The sequence below is a fragment of the Dromiciops gliroides genome, chromosome 1 (assembly GCF_019393635.1).
Source record: "Dromiciops gliroides isolate mDroGli1 chromosome 1, mDroGli1.pri, whole genome shotgun sequence".
NCBI lineage: Eukaryota > Metazoa > Chordata > Mammalia > Microbiotheria > Microbiotheriidae > Dromiciops > Dromiciops gliroides.
The window spans coordinates 509,897,668-509,923,471 of NC_057861.1; the positions used below are offsets into that span (position 1 = coordinate 509,897,668).

The 25,804-nt window shown below is 39.6% G+C and overlaps 1 protein-coding gene across 3 annotated transcripts in view; it reads right to left on the minus strand.

Annotated features, from left to right (window-relative positions):
* DTWD2 (DTW domain containing 2) overlaps positions 1 to 16,145 on the minus strand; it is a 186,973-nt gene extending 170,828 nt beyond the window's left edge. For all 3 annotated transcript variants that reach the window (XM_043978707.1, XM_043978704.1, XM_043978705.1), the window contains exon 1: positions 15,823 to 16,145. In XM_043978707.1, coding sequence (XP_043834642.1) covers positions 15,823 to 16,058 — 236 coding nt within the window. In that variant the 5' untranslated portion in view covers positions 16,059 to 16,145. The remainder of the gene's footprint in view (positions 1 to 15,822) is intronic.
* Positions 16,146 to 25,804: the final 9,659 nt, after the last annotated feature.

Consider the following 25,804-nt stretch of genomic DNA (forward strand, 5'->3'; position numbering starts at 1 on the left):
AAGATCCCTTTACATGCCCAAAACATTATTAAGAACAAAGAGCTTTTGTTTTCATGGATCTTGTCTCTTGATACCATATTAGAAATTTAAATGTCTTAGTATCACTATAAAAATAGTTTTGGCCTCTCAGACCCCAAAAAGGATCTTGGAAACCCAGACTTTTGAGAAACACTATATGACACCAATACTTCATCTCATAAATTAGAAAATTATTAGGAACTCCGAACAGTATAATGAACAACCAATAAATCCAGAGGACTAATGATGCAAGATGCTAGCCACCTAAATAGAGAGATTATAGAATCACACACATGTGTGTATATATGTGTATACACACACACACACACACATATATATATATATATATATATATGCACATATACACCTATTTGGTGACCAATGCGGAAATTTACTGGATTATTTTTTTTTGTGTGTTAAAAAATGCAACCTCCAGATCAGCTAAAAGAGTTCAAATATCTATGAATAAATATAAGACAAAGGAAAGTGAATCAACACCTGATGATGCAGAGGATGATGGAAATTACCAACAGAGAATAAAATCACAGCAAGATATTCCTGAATAGTTTAAAAGACAAATAAGAATTGTGAAAGCAGAATCTGTGGCCTGAATAGCAGAAATAACTGACAGAATAGAAAAACTTGAATCCATGGTACTAAATTTCACCAAAGAAACAAAAGAGAGAATAATTGATTGCGAATCCAAATATACAGAAGTGAAGAACAACCTGGAAGAAGAGAAGCAAAAAGTAGTAACTTTAGGACAGCTAGGTGGATAGAGCATTGGCCCTGGATTCAGGAGGACCTGAGTTCAAATCCAGTCTCAGACACTTGACACTTATTAGCTATGTGACCCTGGGCAAGTCACTTAACCCCAACTGCCTCACCAAAAAAAAAAGTAGTAACTTTAAATGAAATCATGATTTTTATATTAACAAAATAGGTTGATCTCAAAGACAAGATATGGCAACTTAATGAAGAATATGACAAGTCAAAAAACTTAAACACTATAATGCAAGAAATAATTAGAGAAAACTGTCCAGAATTTCTGAACACAGAAAATAAAGTGCCAATTGAAAGAACCCACAAATCATCTCTGAGGGAAAAAATATTCTATACTATAAACTCCTAATGGTTAAACCTAACATGGGCGATGACAAAGAACAAGTTGTACAAATGACCAGGAGAAAGACCTTTTAAATAAATGAAAGGAAATTTGAATAACCCAAGACTATTTCTGTACCCACCAGAAACCACAGGAAGGAAGGGAATAATGTGTTCTGAAGAGCAAAGGAGCTCAGGATGCAACCCCAAGATGACATACCCTGACAACCTGAGTCAAACAAATAATGGAAAAAAAAAAAAAAGAATGGTCAATAAAAGAAGTACTTGGAGCATTGCTAGAAAGAAAACAAGACCTGAAGAAATTTGCTTGTCAAACAATAAAGATAAACCACATAAAATGGATAGTTTAGAGTTAATTATACTTACCTTCTTTTTTATTATTTTTGTTTAGTGAGGCAATTGGGGTTAAGTGACTTGCCCAGGGTCACACAGCTAGTAAGTGTTAAGTGTCTAAGGCCAGATTTGAACTCAGGTACTCCTGACTCCAGGGCTGGTGCTCTATCCACTGTGCCCCCTAGCTGCCCTTTGTACTTACCTTCTTAAGAGGAGAATTGCAAGGAATAATTTAAAAGGTGTTATTTTAAAGTGCTATGTAAGTGCTAAGTTATGTAAAATGAATATACAGGAAATGTTTTGTTAAAAACCTCTAAAACAGGATAGAAATACAACCATTTATGCAAAAGACTACCATATATACCCAAATTTTTCTCAAACTAGCTTACTTTATTCAGATCAGCAAACTTTGAAGAAATATATATTTTAAAACCAGTTCAGAAAATAGCATATATTTAAGCATATTTCTGGATAAGTAGAACCTTCCCTTCTTCACAACTATAAGTCATCTGTATTTAGAAACAGATGTTAGCCTCCCTCCTTATAGTACAAAAGCTAGGAATTTTTTTAAAAGGGGAATCTTATTTTTCAAGATAAATTTGTTACAGTAAAGTTAGAAAAATTTTACAAAACCAGGGTTCAAGTTCAGAAGAATCATTGAATCTCAGAGTTGGCAAGTACCTAGAAAATATATAGTTTAGTCAGCTTATGAAGAATTCCCTCTAAAACATTCTTTAGGATTAGCCATCTGGTTTTGCTTAAAAACTTCCGGGAAAGAGCCTACTACATACCCCCAAGGAAGCTCCTTCCATTTTTTTGATGGATCTGATTACCTGCAGACTAAATTTATTCATTTGTAATTCCTACCCACCATTCCCTAATTCCGTCTTCTGGGTGAAGCAGAACAAGTTTACTTTGTCAGCTTCTTTTTATCTTATCATCTTCTACTTGATGACCCTTAAATACAAGAAGACAAATTTTTATCTTCCTTCCAAGAGGTGATTTGTATTCAAATATAGCCTTTTGACACTTACCAGCTATGTGACCATGGGCAAGTCATTTTAACTCTCAGAGGCTCAATTTCTTTAAATCTATAAAATACTGACAATCGCTTTGCTACTTATATCACAGAGAAACTATAAGGTTGAGATGGGTTAATGTTTGTAAAGTAGTTGCAAATGTTAAAGTGGTATATAAATGAGAACCATTCTTCCAGCTTATTTATTGGTCAATATCCTTTCTATTATAGCAATTTTTGCTTCATACATACACACACACAAACACACACACACACACACATGATGTAGCAGCCATTATTTAGATTTGAGTGTGATGGAAGGTGTAAATAATACCTTCTGATGCTACTAAATACAAACATACCTTCCTAACCCCTTTACCTATTGCTACTTTGTTACTTTATTCTCTCACCAGAATCAAATGCAGTCTACTAGGTATAAATAACAATTAACTAAAAAAATACTTAAAATCCAAAATCTCTTATTAAGTAATTGATTAATTAGCTCTACACTCCAACCCTGGCTTAAAAAAACCGGCAAAACCTCTTTCCTTTAAGCTTTCTCTCCTCTTTCAGTCTCAAACTCTGAACTCATAGGTTTATGCAAACAAATGTTAACTGCCCATATATTTTATTAACAGTAACAACACAAAATCATAGATAAATATTTACACAATGTATTGGCTCTAAGAAAGGACACAGAGTTACATCTGTGTACTAGGAATGGAAGGGGAAGAAGAAGCTGCCAACTAAAATTCTCTTCCCAATGGCTACAATTTCTGACTCCTTTAAAATACTGGAACCAGAAACCAGCAAAGGTAAAGTTGAAGGAAGCAGTACAGCCCAGCTCTTCCCAATAACTACTCCCTCAAAAACTTAGAAAGAGCACCAGAACAAGTCAAGCTTGAGAAATCAAAAGGAAAAATCACTGACTCATTTTTTTCCTGCAGTCAACAAAAGGAAACAGAGATCTGTGGGCACTGGGGGGCTGAATCTCGCCACAAAGAGGTCCCCCAAAACTTTGCAGTGGGAGAATAAAAAGGGGGCCTGTGCCTGTGTCCGAGGACCAGAAAGGGTCATAGATCCATCAGGGGCAGACCTGATGCTGTACAGGGAGCTAAAAAAAGAAGACAACTGGCAGCTCCGTAGATCTGACTACAAAGCTGGACTGAGGAGGGTACCTACATAACAGAACAAAAATCAGTAAAGGATATGAGGTTGTATTCTTTAAAAAAAAAAAAAAAGCAGGAACTAAAGTTAGCAGCAGCGTTGAGGTGCTAAGCCCAGAGTAATATCTCAAATTCAGCCTCCAACTCAGTCTGAGGTTGTCTCAGACTCAGGACAATTTGAGAGCTGCAGCTGAGTAACCAAGGTAGGGAACTCAGTATGAATCAACTGTGTCTATAGCAATTTTTAAAAGCTAATATGATCTTAGACTATATTAAGAAACACAGGCCCGGGGAACGCTACAGATGTGACGGCTGCCGCCTGGACTAAAGAAGCAGCTCAGGGCGGTTCCTCGCCACCATGACCGCTACACCATCCACAGCCTGCTGGAGCACCTGCAGTCCAAGTACATCAGCACGGGCCAGGGCGACACCACCAATTGGGAGTTGCTGGTGAACCAGCACCGTGACTCCGTACTGCTCCTACAAGGGCTACTTCGACCTCCTCAACTACTTCGCCATGGCCGAGACCAAGAGCGAAGTGTGCGTGCGCTTCAACCTGATGGAGAAGATGCTGCAGCCCTGCGGACCCCAGGCCGACAAGCAGAAGGAGAACTGAGCCCCCGGGGCCCTCCGCCCTTGGCGCCCTCAGGCCATTCCCAGACGCAGATGTCCGCCAGAAGGTCTCGCCGTCCTGCGGCCCCCACGGTGCTTCAGCCAGGCTGCTCTGTTAAGAAGGCCCGCGAGACTGTGATTGTGGAGTGACCTCAGCGCCGACCAGTGCCGGGCAACGACTCTGGAGAGGGAGTTAACTTGGAAACGTGTTTGAATTTTGGCGTTTGTTTTTCACCTCCTCATAAAGTTAACACTCTTCGGAGGGGGAGTGGGGGGTTAAGAAGCATAGTGTCGGGGCAGCTAGGTGGTGCAGTGGATAAAGCACCGGGCCAGGATTCTGGAGGATCTGAGTTTAAATCCGACCTCAGACACTTGGGCAAGTCACTTAACCCTCATTGTCCCACCCAAAAAACAAAGAAATAAAGAAAAGAAACCTAGTGTCCAGGCCAAGAAAGGTGATAGTCCTGCCCTATTAAGGCTATTTTGCCATCTTTGGAACCTCATTTTAGGAAGCATATTAATCAACTGGAAAATATTCAGAGACGAGCAACCAAGATAGTGAAGGGCTTTGGGCAATTTGAAAAAACGGTGATGTTTTAACATAACGAAGAGATAACTGAAGCGGGAACATGGTTGACTATTTTCAAGTATTTGAAGGGTAATTATGTGGAAGAGCGATTAGACTTGTTCTGCTTGATTCAAGATAAATTATGTCTTCGTGTGTGTATAAAGCACTTACTCTGATCTAGACACTATACTAAGTGCTGGGGATACAAATAGAAATAAACAAGATAGTCTTCGACCTTAAGGAATTTACTGAGAGAAAAAAAAAGTTACATAAGGCTGGAGAAGGGGGAGAAGTAAGGGGAAAGGATACAGGCAAGGCAGCAAGATATGGAAATAGCCACAGAATGATTCCCAGCAACAAAAGGCAAAAGAGAATACCTAGAATGAGTTCAACGTTTTAGGGCAGGAGAAATGAGGATAGCAGTCAGAGTATAGGCAACATGGGGAGAACATGGTCATATTTCTCAAATCTGACTCCTCCACTCACACAGCTACCACTTTAGTTCAGGACCCCATCACTTTGGGGGGGGGGGGAGAATGGGGGTTAAGTGACTTGCCCAGGGTCACACAGCTAGGAAGGGTCAAGTGTCTGAGGCCAAATTTGAACTCAGGTCCTCCTGAATCCAGGGCTGGTGCTCTATAGCCACTGTGCCACCTAGCTGCCCCTCCCCATCATTTCTTCCCTCCTCCCCCATCACTTCTTAACTAGATTACTGCAACAGCTTCCTGATCAGACTCCCTACCTTCAGTCTTTCATCACTCCAATCCACCCTATGCATTGTTGCCAAAGTAGTTTGCCTTAAATGCAGACCTGACCATGTCACTCCCCTACCTAGCCTGCTTTAGTACTTTCCTATTAACTCTAGATTAGACAACCTGGCCCCTGTGTACTTTTTGAGCCTCAGTGGACCTCATTTCTTTTCTCACACTCTGTGATACAGCCAAATTGTCCTTCTCTCTCTTCCTCATTCATGACCATCTACTTCCCATCTCTGTGCTTTTGCACTAACTGTCCATGATGCCTAAAGTATATTCTCTCCCTATCTCTGCCTCACATATTATATTCCCTTTCTTCCTTCAACACCCAACTCAAGGGAAACTTTCTATGTGATGCCTTTCCTGATCCCCTCAATTGCCAGTGCCCTCCCATTCAAACTACTTTGCATTTCACTACTTTGCATTTATTTGTATTTATTCTCTTTTTAAATCATGATATGTATACACACACATACATGTTTATATCTGTGCATATGTGTGCGTCCTTGTCTCTTCTATTAGAATATAAGCTGGGGCAGCTAGGTGGCACAATAGATAGAGCATTGGCCCTGGAGTCAGAAGAACCCGAGTCGAATCTCACCTCAGACACTAGCTGTGTGACCCTGGGCAATTCACTTACCCCAATTGACTTAAACATCCACAGTCATTTCCAATCATCCTGATATATTGTCACTGGACTCAGATGGCCCTGGAGGAAGAAGTGAGGTTGGTGACCTTGCACAGTCCTCCCTCACTTAAATCCAATTCAGTCCGTCATGACATCACCCTGATGAGAACCAAGGACAAAGGACAAACAACAACAACAGCCTTTAAAATCTAAATTTCTGCCAGGTAAGGACTCTGTATTTGTTTGCCAAAGTCTTAGTGCAATGCCTGGCACATGCTAAGAGCTTAAAAAATACTTATGGTCTTGCCCTGCCTTCCTCCTAGACACTTCATTTTAAGGAAGTACCCAGGCCAGACACATCCACTCTTTTACTCCTCTCCTGGATCCACACCTGAATTGACTTCTTTCTATTCCATGTTCCCTTTATTCCCCCTAGCTTCCTCTTTTCAGCTTCCTTTTAATGTGTTGTCCTCTCTACCATTAAAACATAAGGCTCACGAGGACAGAGACTGCCTTTTTGTTTAGATTTGTATTTTTGTTGCTTAATACAATGCCAGGCATACTGTAAGCATTTAATAAATGCTTGTTGACTTTCTGACCATACTTGGATCCTAACATTACAATTCCAGATGTGTTTACAGGAAAGGTAAAATGGCACTAAAGAGAACAACTATGGTGAAAATATCTCTATTAGACTAAGTGTGGCTAGAGGAGATCCATGTTAGAGCCCACACAATTATGAATGCACCAAAGGATCAAATCACAAGGTAGCTGAAGGAGGGAAAGATACCAAAGGCATGGGGAAAAAAATATATGAGATATATTCATACCAAAAATAGGCCCAGCAAGAAAATAATAACTACTTACCTATATATCTATGTTCCCATTTATAAAAAAAATCTTTACAAGATTCATCTATATATGGATGCTCACTGAGATCATTAGCAAGAAAGACAGGTTTTCATAAGTGATATTCTATAATAGACTACATTTTTACCGTCTTGAAAATGGACAATGATAGATCTCAGTTATGGAGGATTAAAAGGATTGCTTTGCTTCAGTGAGAACCCAGTTTGAGATTGGATTACATCAATATGTATTGGCCTAAATTGGCTTATTGTGATTTCATCCAGCTCCATTCAGCAGCACATGAGTAAGAGAGAAGATGCATGGTGGGAGCTAGCCAAGGTTGGGTTTGACATGGTGGGCACATCAAAAGGACTGAGGTTAGGAATTCAAGAAAACAGTCTAGAAATGAACTAATTATCAGGTTGAGCCTAGGAAAGAAAGAAAGTGAAGTTATAACAGGGGTGATGGTCTCAGGGAATACGGAGGAATGGAAGGAAAACCAAAGCAATTAGAAAATGGATCTATTTAAATAATTGAGAGTTGTTAGAAATTTTCTAAACTTCCATATTATATCTTTTTATATATACACATATGTTATTATTATCATTCAGTATTCATTAGGCTTTTATTATGACAAAGAAGAGCAGAAGTCTATCATCCCTACTGACCTAGGAATCATTACAGACATAAGACAAAGGTCTAACATGGAGTTAGCATGGGAGCATTTAACTCCATGTTAGGCCTTTGTTTTGAGCTTCTTATTGCAAAATTCAGGCTCAGTTTTTTTAATTTTATTTTTAATATATGCAATAAAACAAGCCTTTCCATAACATAATATAATAAAGATGACTGCACAGGAAACTTCAAACCTACTATGTACAACTTACTATTCTTTTCAAAAATAGAACAAAACATAATTTTTTTTTCTTCCTTCTCCCCCCCTGCCCGAAGTGGCTACCAGTACACATAAATGTGTGTGTATGTGTGTGTGCGCGCATGCACGCACATGTGTAAAATTATTCTATACATCTATTTATCAGCTCTTTCTCTGGGTGATTCAAAACAATTCAAAAAATTCAAAATTCAGGCTTAAATTGAAGAAGGTAGGGGAAATCAGACCATATAGCTATGACCTAAATATCATCCCTTATGAATATGAAATGGGAGTGATAATTAGATTTAAGGGATTAGATCTGGTAGATAAGAGTGCCTGAAGAACTACACACTGAGGTTCATGATATTGTAGAGGAGACAACAACAAAAAACTTCCCAAAGAAAAAGAAAAGCAAGAAAGCCAAATGGCTATCTAATGAAGATTTACAAATAACTGAAGAAGGAAGGAAAGCAAAAGGGAAAGACATACCCAACTGAATGCAAAATTCTAAAGAATAGCAAGGAGAGATAAAAAAGTTTTTTTTAAATGAGTAATGGAAAGAAATAGAAGAAAACAATGGGAAAGACAGAAAATCTCTTCAAGAAAATTAGAGATATAAAGGTGATGTTTCATGCAAAAAATGGTAGAGACTTAACAGAAGTAGGAGAGATTAAGATAAGGAGGCAAGAACATACAGAACAATACAGAAAAGATCTTAACATCACCAATAAGATGTGGTTACTGATCTAGAGCCATACATCCTGGAAAATCAAGTCAAGCAGGCCTTAGGAAGCATTGTTAACAATAAGGCTAATGGAGGTGACAGAATCCTAGCTGAGCTATTTAAAATCCTATAAGATGATGCTGTTAAAATGCTGCATTCAATATGCTAACAAATTTGGAAAACTCAGCAGTGGCTAGTGGATTGGAAAAGATCAGTTTATATACCAATCCTAAAGAAGGGTAATGCCAAAGAATGTTTAAACTACTGAACAACTGAATTTATCTCACATGACAGCAAGGTTTTGTTTGAAATTCTGCAAGCTAGGCTTTAGCAATATGTAAACCAAGAATTACCAGAAGAGCGGCCTGGTTTTTGAAAAGGCAGAGGAGGGGGCAGCTAGATGGCACAGTAGATGGAGCACCAGCCCTGGATTCAGGAGTACCTGAGTTCAAATCCAGCCTCAGACACTTAACACTTACTAGCTGTGTGACCCTGGGCAAGTCACTTAACCCCAATTGCCTTACTAAAAAAAATAAAAATAAAAATAAAAAATAAAAAATGAAAAGGCAGAGGAACTAGAGACCAAATTGCCAACATTCACTGGATTATAATGAAAACAAGGAAGCTGCAGAAAAATATCTACTTCTGCTTCATTGACTACACTAAAGCCTTTGTGTGGATCACTACAAAATGTGGCAAGTCCTCAAACACATCAGAGTACCCGATCATCTGACTTGCCTCATGGGGTATCTATGTGCAGGTCAATAAGTAACAGAGCTAAACATGGAACAATTGATAATAGTTTTAAGTTTGGAAAAGGAATACAACACGGCTATATATGGTCACCTTATTTATTTAATTTATATTCAGAGTACATAATGTGAACTGCCAGGCTGGATGACTTAAAAGCCTGAATTAAAATTGCCAGGCGAAATATCAACAAATTTGAATATGGAGATTTTATCCCTCAGGTGGTAAAAAGTAAAGAAGAATTTTAAAACCTCTTGATGAGAATGAAAGAGGAGCTTGTAAAAGCTGGTTTGAAGCTTAACATAAAGAAAACTAAGATCTTGGCAACTGGTCCCATCATTTCCTGGCAAACAGAGAGAGAAGGAATGGAAGCACTGTCAGATGTTATATTCTTGGGCTCAAAGATCACTGCAGATGGTGACTACACAGCCATGAAATTAAAAAACACTTTCTCCTTGGAAGAAAGCTATAGCAAATCTGGACCACATACTAGAAAGCAGAGACATCACCTTGCTAACAAAAGTCCATATAGTCAAATCTATAGTTTTTCAAGTAGCAATGCATGGCTATGAGAGCTGGACTATAAGGAAAGCTTAGCACCAAAGAATCCACATGAATTGTGCTGCTGGAGAAGACTTTTGAATCCCTTGGACCACAAAGAGATCAAATCAGTCAATACTTATTGAAAAAAATACTTAAATTCAGGCTATTCACTGGAAGGTCAAATACTGAAGCTGAAGTTTAAATACTTTGGCCACATAATAAGAAGATAAGACTCACTGGAAAAGACCCTGATGTTGGGAAAGATTGAAGGCAAAAGGAAAAGGGGATGGCAGAGGATGAAATGGATAACTAGTGTCATGGAAACAATAAACATGAATTTGGGACAGACTTCAGGAGATTATAGAGGATAGAAGGTCCTTACATGCCGTGGTCCATGGGGCAACAAAGTGCTGGACACAACTGACTGAATAAACAACAACAAGAAGTCTAGCCTACTATGTGACAGGGACTGTGTATGTGCGTGTGGGGGGGGTGTGTATATATATATATATATATATATATATATATATATTCTACCACACCTTTTTTCAATGTCATTTCACACTTTGGTAACAGGATCCTAAAGGTTTTCAAGAGGACCTTCCAATACTTGAATGGTCTAAGGGCTGTTAATGGACCACCTTGACCTTAGTGATATGAGAAGTCTGGCACAGGTAATACTGAAGGAGGAAGATAATAAAAGCAAAAGAAAATAAAACAAATAGAAAGCAGGAGAAAGGAAGGGAAGGAGGAAAAGAGGGAAAGAGGGAGAGAGAGAAAGAGAGAGATGTTATGGTCCTCTGAAGGATCATGGTGACTCAACAGGAAGAATATAGAATAGCTAGTCTTTGACTCCCCTTGCTCGAAGAATGGGGTCCTGGATCTTCCAAGGGATGGGTGTTGTTGAGAGCAATCTATAATAGATCTTCAATATAAAGTGGTGGTGATGAGCAGTACCAGGAATATCAGGGCCACAGCAGAGATGCAGATCAGGTTAATTTATAGCAATGTTGCTACAAGGTCATGAACCTCTTGCATGCAGCTAACCCATTGCTAGGATCATTGCAAAGACTTGTCTAATAATTCTCTGTTTCTTGACTTACCAAGAATATTCTTTTAGTACTAATCAAGGTATAAAAGAAATTAAGTTCAAAGAGCTGGGAGAAAACTTAAAGATCATCTAATTCAACCTCTTCATATTACATATGACTCAAAGAATTAGTGACTTGCCTGGGTCATTTAAGCTAATAAATTACAGAACTAGGACTTTAACTTGGGTCATCTATCTCCATGTCCAGGGCTCTTCCCACTACACATTCTTTTTTCTAATAATAGGGAGAGGGACTAGATCTGTGATTTCATTAGAGTATTGAACTCCTTAGTGAGGAAGCTCAATCTACCAAAGAAGGTGAGAGATTAAATGACACAATCAGTATCAGAGACCACTCTTGAACCCTAGTCTTCCTTGCTTCCAAGCCACCCTGTATAACAGTAACAATAACAGTTCACCTTTATGAATCACTTCACAGTTTATAAAGACTTTCCTAGTCCCCTACTTGTAAAGGTGATATAAATCTAATTATATCCACTTTAGAGATGAGCAAATCAGGGATTTCCCTATTTTAATTCAAACAATAACTGGCAGAGTTATAACAGGGATTTGGCATGTGTCCAGATCACTTAAGATAGAGGCACCAATGAGAGAGCTGCCAAGGACATTCTTCTGGGAGATGCCATTCTGTACTCCCTACCACATGGGTGAGAGTAGTGTTTTTCCATGAGCTTCATATCCATAATAAACTGTACTTTAAACAATCAAAGTGCAACAAAACTTGCTCTCTTTCTGGCAGTGTCCAAAAGATAAAGGTCCCACTGACCCACAGAACTGGCACCATGTAATTATCAAAACAACCTGGTACTACCTAATGTGGGGACCTATTTTTAATTGGGGAGTGCTAGCTAAGCGGCTCGACCCCAATATTGGGGCAAGGAAGGAAACCGGCAGCCTCCCTCACAACAGAACAAGATTTATTTTAAAAAGAACGTACTTAAAAAAAAAAAACACAAACAGGATCAGTAGGATCAAGGGAAAGGAAATAAAAATGGGGAAAGGGAAATTATAATACCTGAAAAATACCACCGCCCAGGAATCAGCTGAAAATACGCAGCAGAACGCCTTTCACTTTACATCTTCCACCTCGAATGCCCAATTCTCCTCCCCAAACTTAGAAACACACCACACAGTCCCAGCCAATGGGATGGCCGCTCTGACAGTCACATGACTGCCCTCACTAGGCTTCCAATCATTATAATTTTGCCAGGCCCATGTAGGCATCAGCGAGTGGTGATGGCGTGAGGTGCCAGAGCCCTGGCAACGGCTACAGCCAGTGGGTGGAGCACCTCGAGGCCTGTGGAGCCCCAGGCCAGTGTGCACTGAGGCATAAAAACCTCATATAACAATTCATTCTTTACACTAAGAAATAGAGAGGTGGACCAGTGGAATAGAATACATAGAAATTACACTATAGTAAATAACTATAGTAATCTTGTATATGATAAACCGAAAGATCCAAGCTTTTGAAACAAAAACTCATTATTTGACAAAAACTGCTGAGAAAACTGGAAAGCAGTGTGGCAGAAACTAGGTATAGACCAACATCTCACATGGTATACTAAAAAATAAGGTCAAAATGGGTACATGATTTACACATAAAGAGTGATACCATAAGCAAATTAAGAGAGCATGGAATAGTTCATTAGATTTATGGACAGAGGAAGAATTTAGGACCAAAGAAGATATAGAGAGCAATACAAAATGTAAAATAGATCATTTTGATTATATAAAATTTAAAAGTTTTTGCACAAACAAAACTAATGTAATTGAGATCTTATGAGAGAAGCAGAAAACTGTTTTTAAACAAGTATCTCTGATAAAGGCCTCATTTCTCAAATATATAAAGAACCGAGTCAAATTTATAAAAGTACAAGTCATTCCCCAATTGATAAAGGATATGAACAGGCCATTTTCAGATAAAGAAATCAAAAGCTTTTTATAGTCATGAGAAAATGCTCTAGATCATTGTTGATCAGAGAAATGCAAATTAAAACAACTCTAAGCTATCACCTCACACCTATCAGAGTCACAAATATAACAAAAAATGGAAAATACTGGATGTTGGAGAGGATGTGATGCTAATCCACTGTTGGTGGAGTTGTGAAAAGATCCAAAGATTCTAGAGAGCAATTTGGAACTATGCCCAAAAGGCTATCAAACTGTGCATACCCTTTGATCCAGCAATACCACTGCTAGGTTTATATCCCAAAGATATCCCAAAAAAGAGTAAAAGATCTATTTGTACAAAAATATTTATAGCAGCTCTTTTTGTGGTAGCTAAGAACTGGAAATCAAAGGAATGCTCATCAATTGTGGAATGGCTAAACAAGCTGTGGTATATGATGGTGATGGAATATTATTGTGCTATGAGAAATGATGATTTTCAAAAAGGCCTGGAAAGAATTGTATGAACTGATGTATAGTGAAGAGAGCAGAACCGAGAGAACATTGTGCACAGTGACAGCAATATTGTTTGATGAAGAACTGTAAATGACAACTACTCTCAGCAATCCAATGATGCAAGAGAATCCCAAAGGACTAATGATGAAGCATACTACCCACCTCCAAAAAAAGAACTGATATTGACTGAACACAGACTGAAAAAGTATGCTGTTATTCACTTTCATTTTTTTCTTTTATTCAAGTTTTCTTATAATAAATTACTAATATGGTAATGTTTTACATAATTGTACATGTATAACCTATATCTGATTGCTTACCCCCTGGGGGGCGGGGGAGGGATAAAATTTGGAATTCAAAACTTTAAATAAAAATGTTTATTATTAAAAAGAAAAAAGAACTGGCACCATGAACTCAGTTGGGTGGCCCTCACCCACCCCACTGCACTCCCCTACCCCTCCTCCAATGCCAGATGGATCCAAGAAATTAGTTTGGGGTTTTGGTCTGTTTTGTTTGAACTTTTCAATTCTAGGCCCAGACAGTGGGAGTTTGAAGACCTTAAAGGTATGATTCTAGGGTGGATATTGCAACCAGCCCAGCAGGGAAGCCTAGAGAAGTCAGAGTGCCTAGGACTGGAGCCCAAGGTGGGGTTTGGACTTGAAATTTAATGGAAATATGCTTTAAAGGAATTGAACTAAACTGTATAATCTAATCCCCTGTCCCTTCTCAGAGACTGAGGCTTTGGGGAGGAGGGGAAATGTTTGTATATTTGTTCTTTCAAAACCTTTGAAGTAAATATTCTTTTATAAAAGCCAATTACTATTAAATAGTTCAATGAAACTGGGGTAAAAGGAGCTAGAGTCAGTGGTGGAGAAACTAAACAACCTAAACTCCCTTAAAGGTACCAGAACCCTGGGGGAGGGGATGAAATGTAAGATCTGGCCTTCAGCAAGGGCAAGGGAAGTTATAATTAGTTAGTTAGTTGTTAGTTGCTTGGTTGTTTATTCATGCATACATGCCAAACTTATTTGTATACTGCCTAGATGTGTACACATATGTGCATGTAGATATATAAATATATAGATATAGATAATAGCAAATGTGTGTGTGTATGTGTGTAATACAAACTATATATACTTTAGGGGGATTACAAATATCCAAAGAATTAGAATACAAAAAATTTATTAGAAGCAGCTAGGTGGAGAAGTAGATAGAGCACTGTCCCTGGAGTCAGGAGGACTTCTGAAGTCAGTTTGAATCCTGTCTCAGATTTACTAGCTGTGTGACCCTGGGTAAGTCACTTAACCCCAATTGCCTCCAAAAATAAACTAAAACTCATTAGCACTAAAATCATATTGTATATAATTTAATGTGTAATTTATATTTAGAAATACTTTAAAATTCAAAAGTGGAACCTTAAGTGATGGCAGTTTTGCTTAACGACTAAACACTGATTCAGCCAATTATTGACTCATCCATTGTGTCCCAAACGGGTTTAAAACTGCACTAAGGGGGCAGCTAGGTGGCGGAGTGGATAGAGCACCAGCCCTGGATTCAGGAGTACCTGAGTTCAAATCCGACCTCAGACACTTAACACTTACTAGCTGTGTGACTCTGGGCAAGTCACTTAACCCCAATTGCCTCACTAAAAAAAAAAAAAAAAAAAAAACACCTGCACTAAGACTTTTGGAATACCTTGCATTCTGATCTGTACCAGGAGTAAAGAAAATGAAGAAGATAAACTTGCACCTAATGAACTCTCTTGGCTCTGGATTCTCTCACACATGAAATGTCTCTTCATTTATACACTTATAACCCCGTAATCAAGCTGCTCGTGGAAACACGAGGCAATGGAAGGGGGCCCGGGCTGTGGTGTTAGGGGGCCTGGGCACAAATCTCGCCTGCGACGCTTCCTACCTATGTGACCTTAACTAGGGGAGCCCCAGTTTTCGTCAGTTAAATGAGGGAGTTGGGGGGAGGGGGGGTCAAAAGGACTCTGAAATCCCTTTAAGTGCTAAGTACCATAGTGCTTTAAGTACCGAAGGGGCTAAAAGGAAGTAGCCAAGGTTCGCTGTACGAGGCACACTCGTACCCAGGCAACACCTAAGGAGTAAACCCCTACTCAGACAGGAAACGCTTCTTGAAGTGTGCGGGTCGCAGTAAGGGGAAGGCTGGGAAGGGAAGGGCAGGGATAGGGATTGATGACCACATGGGGCCTGCGCCACCACGCACTCGTCGCTGACGCCACGCTTTTTCCTCCGCAGGAGGCGCTGTGCGCGCGCCGCCGTCCCAGAGCCCTCCCCTCCGGACCGCGCAGGCCCCGCCCCATGTAGCTCCCCGGTCACCTGCAGCGGCTGCACTCCGGCCTCCTCAAGGCGTGCTCTACGGGTAACTCCCAGAGTCCGTCTGCGCAGTCGCCGCCATTCTCCGAGTCTGGGAAGGTGAGCGTCGCTGCGGCTGACTCCACGGCACCCTCGCCTTCCCTTGCCGTCTCCCGCGGTATGAGGGGCTCTGTTGCCCCCGCGCCAGACCCTGCCAACGCAGCCTCCTCTGAGCCACCAACCGCTGCTTCCGTCTCCATGACGTGCTCCCGCAGTCGGACCGAGGGACGCGGAGTTGTCACCGCCGGGGGGCGCCAAAGGGCCGGGGAAAGCGCTCAGTCGCGCGGGCTCAGTCACGTCAGTAGTGGGGAGGCGGGTCCTTTGGACCGTTCTCGACCGGCCCGCGCTCGCCTCACCCCGTGGGAGCGGGAGGCGCGCCCCCGACGCTGGATAACCGGAAGGCCGGGAGATGAGAGCAGCGTGGCTGGCCGGGAGCGAGCCCAGCTAATCTGAGGAGGGCAGGTGGCCTTTACGTCCAAACCCTGCCAGCAAAGGCGAACTCTCTGATGCCGGTAGTCAAATCACCGAATCTGGAGTTGGAAGGGACTAACGTCCAAACCTCTCATTTTACCGATGAGGAAACTAGGACCGGGAATGTCATCTAAAGACTTAGAGCTGAAAGTGAATTTAGCCATCAGCTTGTACCCGTCTTAATATTTTACAGATGAGGAAATCGAGGCTCACACAAGTGACTTCCTCATGGTCACACAGGTAGGCACAGAGTCAAAACTGGATTCCAGGTCCACTCCAGAGAACAGTGCTCGTTGCTGTTGTACCATTTGTTTGGCTCTAGCTCCAAATCCAGAACTTTTTATATACCACGATGCAGAACAAAAACAAGTAGCAGTCCTCCCTCCAGGAATTTAAGAAGAGGTGAGGGAGTTGTCAATAATCTGTTAAAGCAAGCTGTAGCCCAGTGGTATAATAGGTGGAAAAAACACTGGACTCATTTCCAGGAGAACCAGTTTCTAGGCCACATGTGCTGTATGAGTCAAGAAGTAACAACCCTGGGGGCAGCTAGGTGGCACAGTAGATAAAAAGCACCGGCCCTGGATTCAGGAGGACCTGAATTCAGATTTGACTTGTGTGACCGTGGGCAAGTCACTTAACCCTCATTGCCCTGGGGGGAAAAAAAAGTAACAACCTTTTCCACCCAGAAAGTTTGGAAGTGTTTCTATGGGCAAGGTTTTATTCTTCTTTTGTTTTGTGGGGCAATGAGGATTAAGTGACTTGCCCAAGGTCACACAACTAGTGTCAAGTGTCTGAAGTCAGATTTGAATTCAGGTCCTCCTGAGCTGCCCCAGGGTGTATTCTTCTTGACCTCTCTAAAGCATTTGACTACTGATCACACTCTTCCTCAGTTCTATATCTATAGGCTTGGGGGTTATTTTTGTGATACTGCTCTCTCTCTTGGTTTTATTTCTCCCAACCACCTCTTCTCTTGCTGGTTCTTCATCCAAGTCACCCCATTAACCATGGGTGTATCCCAAGGCCCTGTCTTGAGCTCTCTTCTCTCTTTTTTATAGGCTATCCTAGTTGATGATCTCATCTATTCCCATGGGTTCAGTTATAGCTAGGCATGTGATTCACAAATCTATATGTCTAGTCATAGTATCTCTCCTGAGATGTAGTCACACATCTCAAACTGGATGTTCTCAAACTCAAAAGTCCAAAACAACTTATCTTGCCTCAAAGCACTTTTTCCTTCTGAACTTCTATTACTGTCTATTTCACCACCATTCAACCAGTCACCTATGTCATCCTCAATTTCTCACCCTACATATTCATTCCTTTGCCAAATCTTGTCATTTCTGACATCATAGTGTCTCTTAAGTGGCCTCTTCTTTCTAATCACACAGCCATAATCCCAGTTTAGATCCTCATCTATATCTTTAAATACTGGTAGTAAAATATAAGTTCCTTGGGGGAAGGGATTTTCATTTTTGTTTGCATAGCTCCAGCACTACTACAATAACCTTCCAACTGGTCTCTCAAACTCAAGTTTCTCTCCACTCTAATCCATCCATCACTCAGCTGGCAAGGTGATTTTTCTCAAGTGTGAGTTTAGCCATCTCCAGTCAGAACTTGCCCCTCCCCCCCCACAAAAAAAAATCTGCTTTAATGATTCTGATTTTTCCCAAATCCTATCTGGCATTTTAAGCCATTCATAACATGGCCTTTTATTACCTTCCCAGTCTTCTCACACTCTAGTCCCCTCCTCATTCTACAGTCCCTCTATACTGGCTTCTTCAAAGTTCTTCTAATATGATATTCATCCCATCTGTCTACCTTTGAACTGCTCTGCTTCCCTCCCTCATCTCTGCCTTTTGGTTTACCTGGCTCCCTTCAAGATTCAGCTCAAATCACACCTTCTGCAGGAGACCTTTCTTGTTCCATTCTGCACACCCCACCCCCCCACCCCCAGCTGCTAATGTCTTCCTTTTCAGATTATTTCCATCTGCTCTATGTAATTCAGATGGACTTGTTATTTATGGGGTCTCCATGAAATCCCCAATTAGAACGTGTACTCCTAGTGGGTAGTGAGGGGTAGATAAAGCACTGGCCCTGGATTCAGGAGGACCTGAGTTCAAATCTAGCCTCAGACACTTGACACTTAACTAGCTGTGTGACCCTCGGCAAGTCACTTAACCTTCATTGCCCTGCAAAAAAAAAAAAAAAAAAGAGGAAAAAAAGGAGAGAGACCATAAGCTCTTGCCCCCTTAAATCATCAGTTGCCCTTTTCAGCCTTAACAGGCCCATACTGCCTGCTTCTCCCTCTTCCTATCCTTTTCCCCATGCTAGCTGCCTTCCTTCATCTTTCCATCCCCTGTTTCCATATCATCTGCCTCTATAACTCTCGATGCTTTTCTTTGCCTTTATGTGATTTTTGCCCCCATACCCACTGTGCTTAATTAAAGTGTGATGGCCACCCTATGTCCTGCTGCTAGTCTTGGTCTTAGAAAACTGAAAGAAACAGGTGTTCCTGCCCCCATTTCACAATTTCATAAATTATTAATTTAAACTTCAGTTATCTTCATAGTAGTCTTTCTGCTTATGCTCACAATGAGCACTATAATATTAGTATCCCATGAAAAGATGTTCACCTTTGGATGAGCAACAAAACCAACTTGGCATATTTCTTTGCCTTTCCCAAAAAAACCTGGGAGTTTTCTTATTTACCAGTTATTTCCTCATATCCTCCAATTTCACTTATGAAAATTGTCACCATTGCAGCCAGAAGACCTGGGTTTAATTCTTGACTTTGCCATTTGGTATCTGGATGGCCTCAAACAAGCCACTCTGAGACTCAGTTCCCTCATATATAAAATGAGAATCTTAATTGGACCTCCAAGGTGACTTTCTGCTCTAAATATATTAAGCTATTAGAACAGTTCTTCAGGTATTATGTCTTTTTGTTGGTTATTGGATAATAACCAGCATTTAGAATACCAGCAAGTAAGTTAATATTTCTTGATGGTCCAAAAGGTGTAATTGTTAGTACTTTGTGTCCTGCTTTTGAACACTATACAACAGTCACTGCAGAAACAGAAGGGAACTACCCAGGACTGTGAAACTTTTTGTATTTTTCTTTGTTTTATGAGTTGTTATAGCTAAGGAATTTTTCGACTTATAGCCAGCCTAATGGGGATAAGCCTCTCTGTACCTTTAAGTTGGTCCTTGAAAACAAACACAGTCTCTCATTGGGACCAAATTCAAAGTCTTTCCATCACAGTAGAACTTGTCAGAACTTGTAGTTGCTGTAATAAATGTCCTTTGAAAATCCAGGACCACCTATGCACAATGAGGCTTTGGAATAAGATTTTTATGGAGTATCTATAATCACTAATTTCAGGAGAAACAGGGTTTTTGTCTTAAAATAAACGAATGAATGAACAAACAAATAAATAAAATGGTAAATAAATAAATATATGATTAAGCGAGTAAATAAATAAATAAATGGATATTTAGAAGATGGTGGAGAGAAGCCACAAAGTTGCCTGAGCTCTCCCAAATTTCCCTCAAAAACAATGTTAAATTAAGCTTCTAAATGGATTCTGGAGTTATAGAACCTACAAAAAGACAGAGTGAGGGGCAGCTAGATGGCGCAGTGGATAAAGCACCGGCCCTGGATTCAGGAGGACCTGAGTTCAAATCCGGCCTCAGACACTGAACACTTACTAGCTGTGTGACCCTGGGCAAGTCGCTTAACCCGAATTGCCTCACTTAAAAAAAAAAACAAACAAACAAAAAGACAGAGTGAAACAATCTTCTCTCTTAAGATAACCTAGAAGGTCTTCAGGAAAGGTCTTCATTGCTCAGTGCAGAGGATGTCTGGGCAAGCCAGCAGAAGACTCTTAACCACAGCACAGATCATCAGCTGATCACCAGCTAGTGACAGCAGGCCACACACACACACACACACACACACACACACACACACACCTTCAACACAGAAGGCAAGCTGTCAGCTGGGGTATTCACTACCCAATTTTCCCAACCAGTTTGGGCCATGCCAGTGAAGCAAGCAAGTTGCAAACTGCTGAGGCCTCAGAGCAGACAGCCAGGGACTAAGCCCCTGGCCCCCAACAAAAGAAGCTTGAGATAGTGCATGCTATACCCCTGGAGCAGAGCTGAACTTTAAAGAGCACAAAATAGGCTAAAATATGAATAAAAAACAGAAGAGAACCCTTACCATAGAAAATTACTATGGTGACATGGCGGACCAAAATATAAACTCAAAGAACCACAACAATGTCAAAATGCCTACATGTGAAGCCTTAAAGGGGAAGAAGAATTGGTCTCAAGACTAAAAAGCCCTCTTGGAAGAGCTCAAAAAGGATTTTATAAACTAAGAGGTAGAATAAAAATTGGGAAAAGAAATGACAGTTATGCAAGAGAGAGTTAATAAATTGAAAAGAGAAAATAACACCCTAAAAATTATAGTTGGACAAATGGAAAAGGAGGTTCAAAAGCTGACTGGAGAAAATTCCTAAACAATAAGAATTGAGCATGTGGAAGCTAATGACTCAATGAAACAACAGGAAGAAGTACAGAATCAAAAGAACATAAAAGTAGAAGAAAACATAAAATACCTCTTCGTAAAAAAATTTTTATAAACGAGTGTTTTACTTGCTATTTTAATATGTAGTAAGGCAACAAAGAATCCCTATATTGTCAAATTTAGTCCTGTTATTGTCTGTATTCAAAAAAGTTGCTGTCTTGTTCATCTTTATTCCAATGGTGTGTTATACAATAGATATCTTAAGAATTTTCTTCCCTTTGCTCCCTCCATATACAGATTGACTTGTCATATTTTTTAAAAGCAGTATTCAATTAATACGTCAGCATGTGTATATGTCAATTGTTTATGTATATGTATTGTGTATACATATATACATACATATGTATGTGTATATACCCATATCATGAAAGGCAGCATCAGTCAGGGTGACCTTGGTCTAAAGTTCCTGCCTCTAACACATACTGGCTGTGTGATTCAAGGTAACACTGCAACTTTACAGAGCATCAACATTGTATCTTAAAGGTAGATGCAGATCTATATTGGTAGAGGAAGTTTCTTTAGAGATATTTTCCTATATTATATCAATACATAGGTCCAGTCCACACACACATACACAAAAAGTATGTCATTACTATTACTTTTTAACAGTTTTAAGTAATTTATATTGAGAAAAAAAGGTAAATCATGGAAGGATGGGAAGGGAATAAGCATTTATATAGTGTCTTCTATGTGTCAGGCACTGTGCTATTATTATTGCCATTTTACTGTTGAATAAACCAAGGCAAATAGAGTTTAAGTGATTTGCCCAGAGTCCCACATCCATTAAGTGTGAAGCTGGATTTGAACTTAACTTCTCCTAACTCCAAACCCAGCATTCTATCCACTGTGCTACAAGCTTCTTATGTTAAGAAATGTTAATTTTCATTTTACTGAGGAAAAAAAAAAAACATTACAATAGCTTTGAATTTTTAAGGGGGTGGTCTTCATTAAAAAAAAAAAAAACCTTCTCAGAGATGTACCTAATCTATTGTGAAAAGACCTTATAGAGACAGCCCAGGACTACTAACTCAAGAGTACTGGGAATGGTAGTGACTCCCGAATCATTAGCTCTACTTTTAGCTTGGTCCCCATGGCCATCATGGAGGGAAATAATCCCTGTGGAGAAAGGGCCCATTTTCCTCACCACTGCCAACCACTGACCAGCTGATGCAGTTGGGGAGGTATGGCCAAGAGCCCTGGAAATCCTAGAACCCCACAGACCATTGAGACTGCTTCCAGCCCAGCCCCTACAGCCATCACACTCGGAAGCAACACCTTTGGGAATGCGTCCTGGAAGCCTGCAGGTAATGCATGCACTTCCCGCTGAAGGCCCAGAAAATAAATTCTTGACACCAAAGTCTTGGGTACTGTCAAATGGTTCAACATCAGAAACTGATTTGATCAGTGGACATGACCTTAAAGATGATGCATGGCTAGCTGCTTTGCCACTGTACCCTAAAGAAGCACAGAACCTTTCTATCTGATATGCAACTAAAACCACCTATATATTTTCTCCTTTATTAAAATGGGAATTCCCTGAGAGAAGAGACTGCATCAGCTTTTCTATGTGTATTCCCATTACTTAGCTAAGTGCTTTGCACCCATGCTACATTCTTAATAGATGCTTTTTTCACTAGTTCATATGAATAGTAATGATGTAAAATAAAATATGGCTTAAAAATCCCAAGAGATGTAAATTTTCAACTTTGGTGGGGTAGAGGGAGAGAAAGTAGGTGTTGGTCAGATTTGTTTTGTTTTACTATTATTTGAGAACTTGTAAAACAAACCCAGGTTCCAAAAAGAAAAAGATAAAAGCATCTCATTTATATTATGCTTTCCTAATGAGCCCTATGAAGTCATTAAGGTGGTGGTAGTCAGAGCAGTAACAGTAGCATCAGTAGCAAACATTAATCTAGTGCTTTAAGGTTTGCAAACTGCTTTACAAATTTAGTTTTGCTTGATTTATTGGACCTATTTTAGAAATTAAGAAACTGAGACTCAGATCAAGAGATGTCAAAGCCACTATGATTCAAGTGTAGTGACCACAGGTCAAGCAAGCTGACTTTTCACCTTAACTTACGAAAGTGCAAGACCTAAATTATGTTTTATTTCATTAGTATCTCCACAATTAAGATGCTTAATACTTCAGGATGGATAAATTCTCTATTGAGATATAGCTATCATTTAATACCAAACAAATGAGAGAATGTGAGGAGTGTTGTGGAAAAGGGATGTTAGGTTAATCTAAAAAAATGTTAGCCAAAACAACCCTTTAAAAAAAAAAACACACATTTTAATGAATAGTAGATTGGAAAAACTACAGGATTCAAGTTCTTGTTTATCTTGAGGCATTGCTAGACCAGAAATTGAAAGGAAAAACAAGCTCAATAAATTACAGAACTGAGAACATATCTTGTTTTCTGGCTTTACTAAGAAAAGTAAGGCACCAGGAAGTGAACTTTAACATTGTTCCATAAAAGGTTTCAACTATTGCACTAGAAGGTGAAATTTAGAAATTACCAGAATTTGCTACTGATTTTGTTTGGGATTGGAGTGGTAGGTTGGGTTAAGGCTTATCCAGAGCAAAATAAAAGGATGTTTCCCCAAGGATCTCAAGTTGCACAATACCAAGCATACCATGCTATAATATAAACCAGTAGTTACCAACTCAGAAAATGGTTGATTTTACTAATAATAACTTAGATTTGTATAGCGCTTTATATACCTTATCTCATTTGATCCTTAGAAGATATGTAGTATTATCCCCATTTTTTTTTAAGTGAGGCAACTGGGGTTAAGTGACTTGCCCAGGTTCACACAGCTAGTAAGTGTTAAGTGTCTGAGGCCAGATTTGAACTCAGGTACTCCTGACTCCAGGGCCGGTGCTCTATCTACTGCGCCATCTAGCTGCCCCATATTATCCCCATTTAACAGAAAGGAAAAACTGAAGCTTAGAGAATTCAAGTGACTTCCCAGATTCATATAATATCTGAGGCAGTATTCAAATTTCCTGACTTCAAAGCCAGCAGAATATCCACTATGCCTCTTAACTATCTCTACTGAGTGCAAACAGCTATATATTATGACTGACCCAGATACAAATAAGCAATTTCCCAACCTGTGTAACTACCTATCCTCCACTACCTGATACCTTGTCTCCAGTACTTCTGATGTTCCTTACCATTATAGCTTATTTTCTCTTCCCCCATTTCTCTCCTCTCCACCAGTATTACTACTTAGCAACCAACTAATCTCATGTCTTTCCCACTCCCAACCCCACCCCACATATCTCCTCAGGTATGATAGCAATCTGATCGTGAATCATCCCTTCTAATGGTGGCAAGAACAACTTTTAGGGAGACCAAAATTAGGGAGTTTGCCTCTAGAAGTAAATCTGCTAGCTGGACATTTGTCTTAGACTTAGCTGGGCCAACTCTTTATCCTAACCAACCTCAGGAACAAAATTTATACCTTAGCTAACACTTTTTGCAGGTTAACATGCAAGAAAAAAATGGTCATCTTCATTATCTGACATTTGTATCTTAGAAGATACAACATTCATGAAGTTATACCTTCACCTCCTTAAAAATAATTAATCCTAAAATCTATAAACTTTCCCCTTATTTCTTCTCTATCTATTTAAGTATTTGGTGTTTTTTTGTGTTGCTAAATGTGGTATGGGCAGCTAGGTGGCACGATATATAGAGTGCCAGGGCTGGAGTCAGGAAGATTCATCTAAATTCAAATCTGACTTCAGACACTTACTAGATGTGTGACCCTGGGCAAATCACATAAACCTGTTTACCTCAGTTTCCTCATCTGTAAAATGATCTGGAGAAGGCAATGGCAAACCATTCAAGTTTTTGCCAAGAAAACCCCAAATAGGGTCAAAGAGTCAGACATAACTAAAAATGACTGAATGACAACAACTGAAAAATGTGGTACAAAAAGTTATATTTTGTAATGAATTAAGCCAACCTTGGCTTGTTCCCCTGCTCTCTGATAAGTGCAGAGAAGAGCAGAATGTCATGAAAATAAAGTAAAGTGAGTTTTGGATATAGAATCAGAGGACTTGAATTTTAATTCCACCCCAGCCACTCCCTTACTACTGTGAGCTTGAGCAAGTAAGGTCAGTTAACCTCTCTAAATCTCAGTTTCCTTGTTTATAAAATAAGGGAATGGAACTAGAGGACCTTCAAGGTCCTTTCCAGCTCTAAATCAATAATCCATTAATATTTAACTGATGTGAAGCATGTAGTATTGTTTTTGACCACCAGATGGCACAAAAATTACCAGAAATTAACATTCTCTCTACTGTCCAGCAATCCTATTCTCTGCTGACTGGCAATTAAAGTAGCCACATATCCAGTGTGTCTAATGCATCTAACACTATGATGTGGAATCTATACAAAATTACAAAAAATGCAAAGTCAACTTTTCAAGCCCTACTTTTCCCCATCAGTCAAGACCTGCCACACTGATAGGATTCAACAATTCTCTATTTTTTTCTCTCATTTTTATTATAAATTTGACAAAAAACTACAAACAAATATACAAAATATACAAAGAACAGAAAAATATGATTTTAAATGACATAGTAAATCTCTTATAATCAACTTTTAAGTATAAAATATACCAGTATTTGCAATGACTATATGATTGTTTTACCTTCTAAACCTTGTGCTATGCTACTTTTCTGGGGGAGAGGGGTATTTTTTCCTCTATTTTTAAATGTCTCATTGAAATTTTCTTTTCCTTTCCATATTATCATTGATTCCCCCATTCCACCCCATAAATCTACCCCCAAAAATATACATCAGAAATAAGCCTTCACTTATAATAAATGAGAACAATCAAGCAAAACTAACCCACAAATTTGCCATC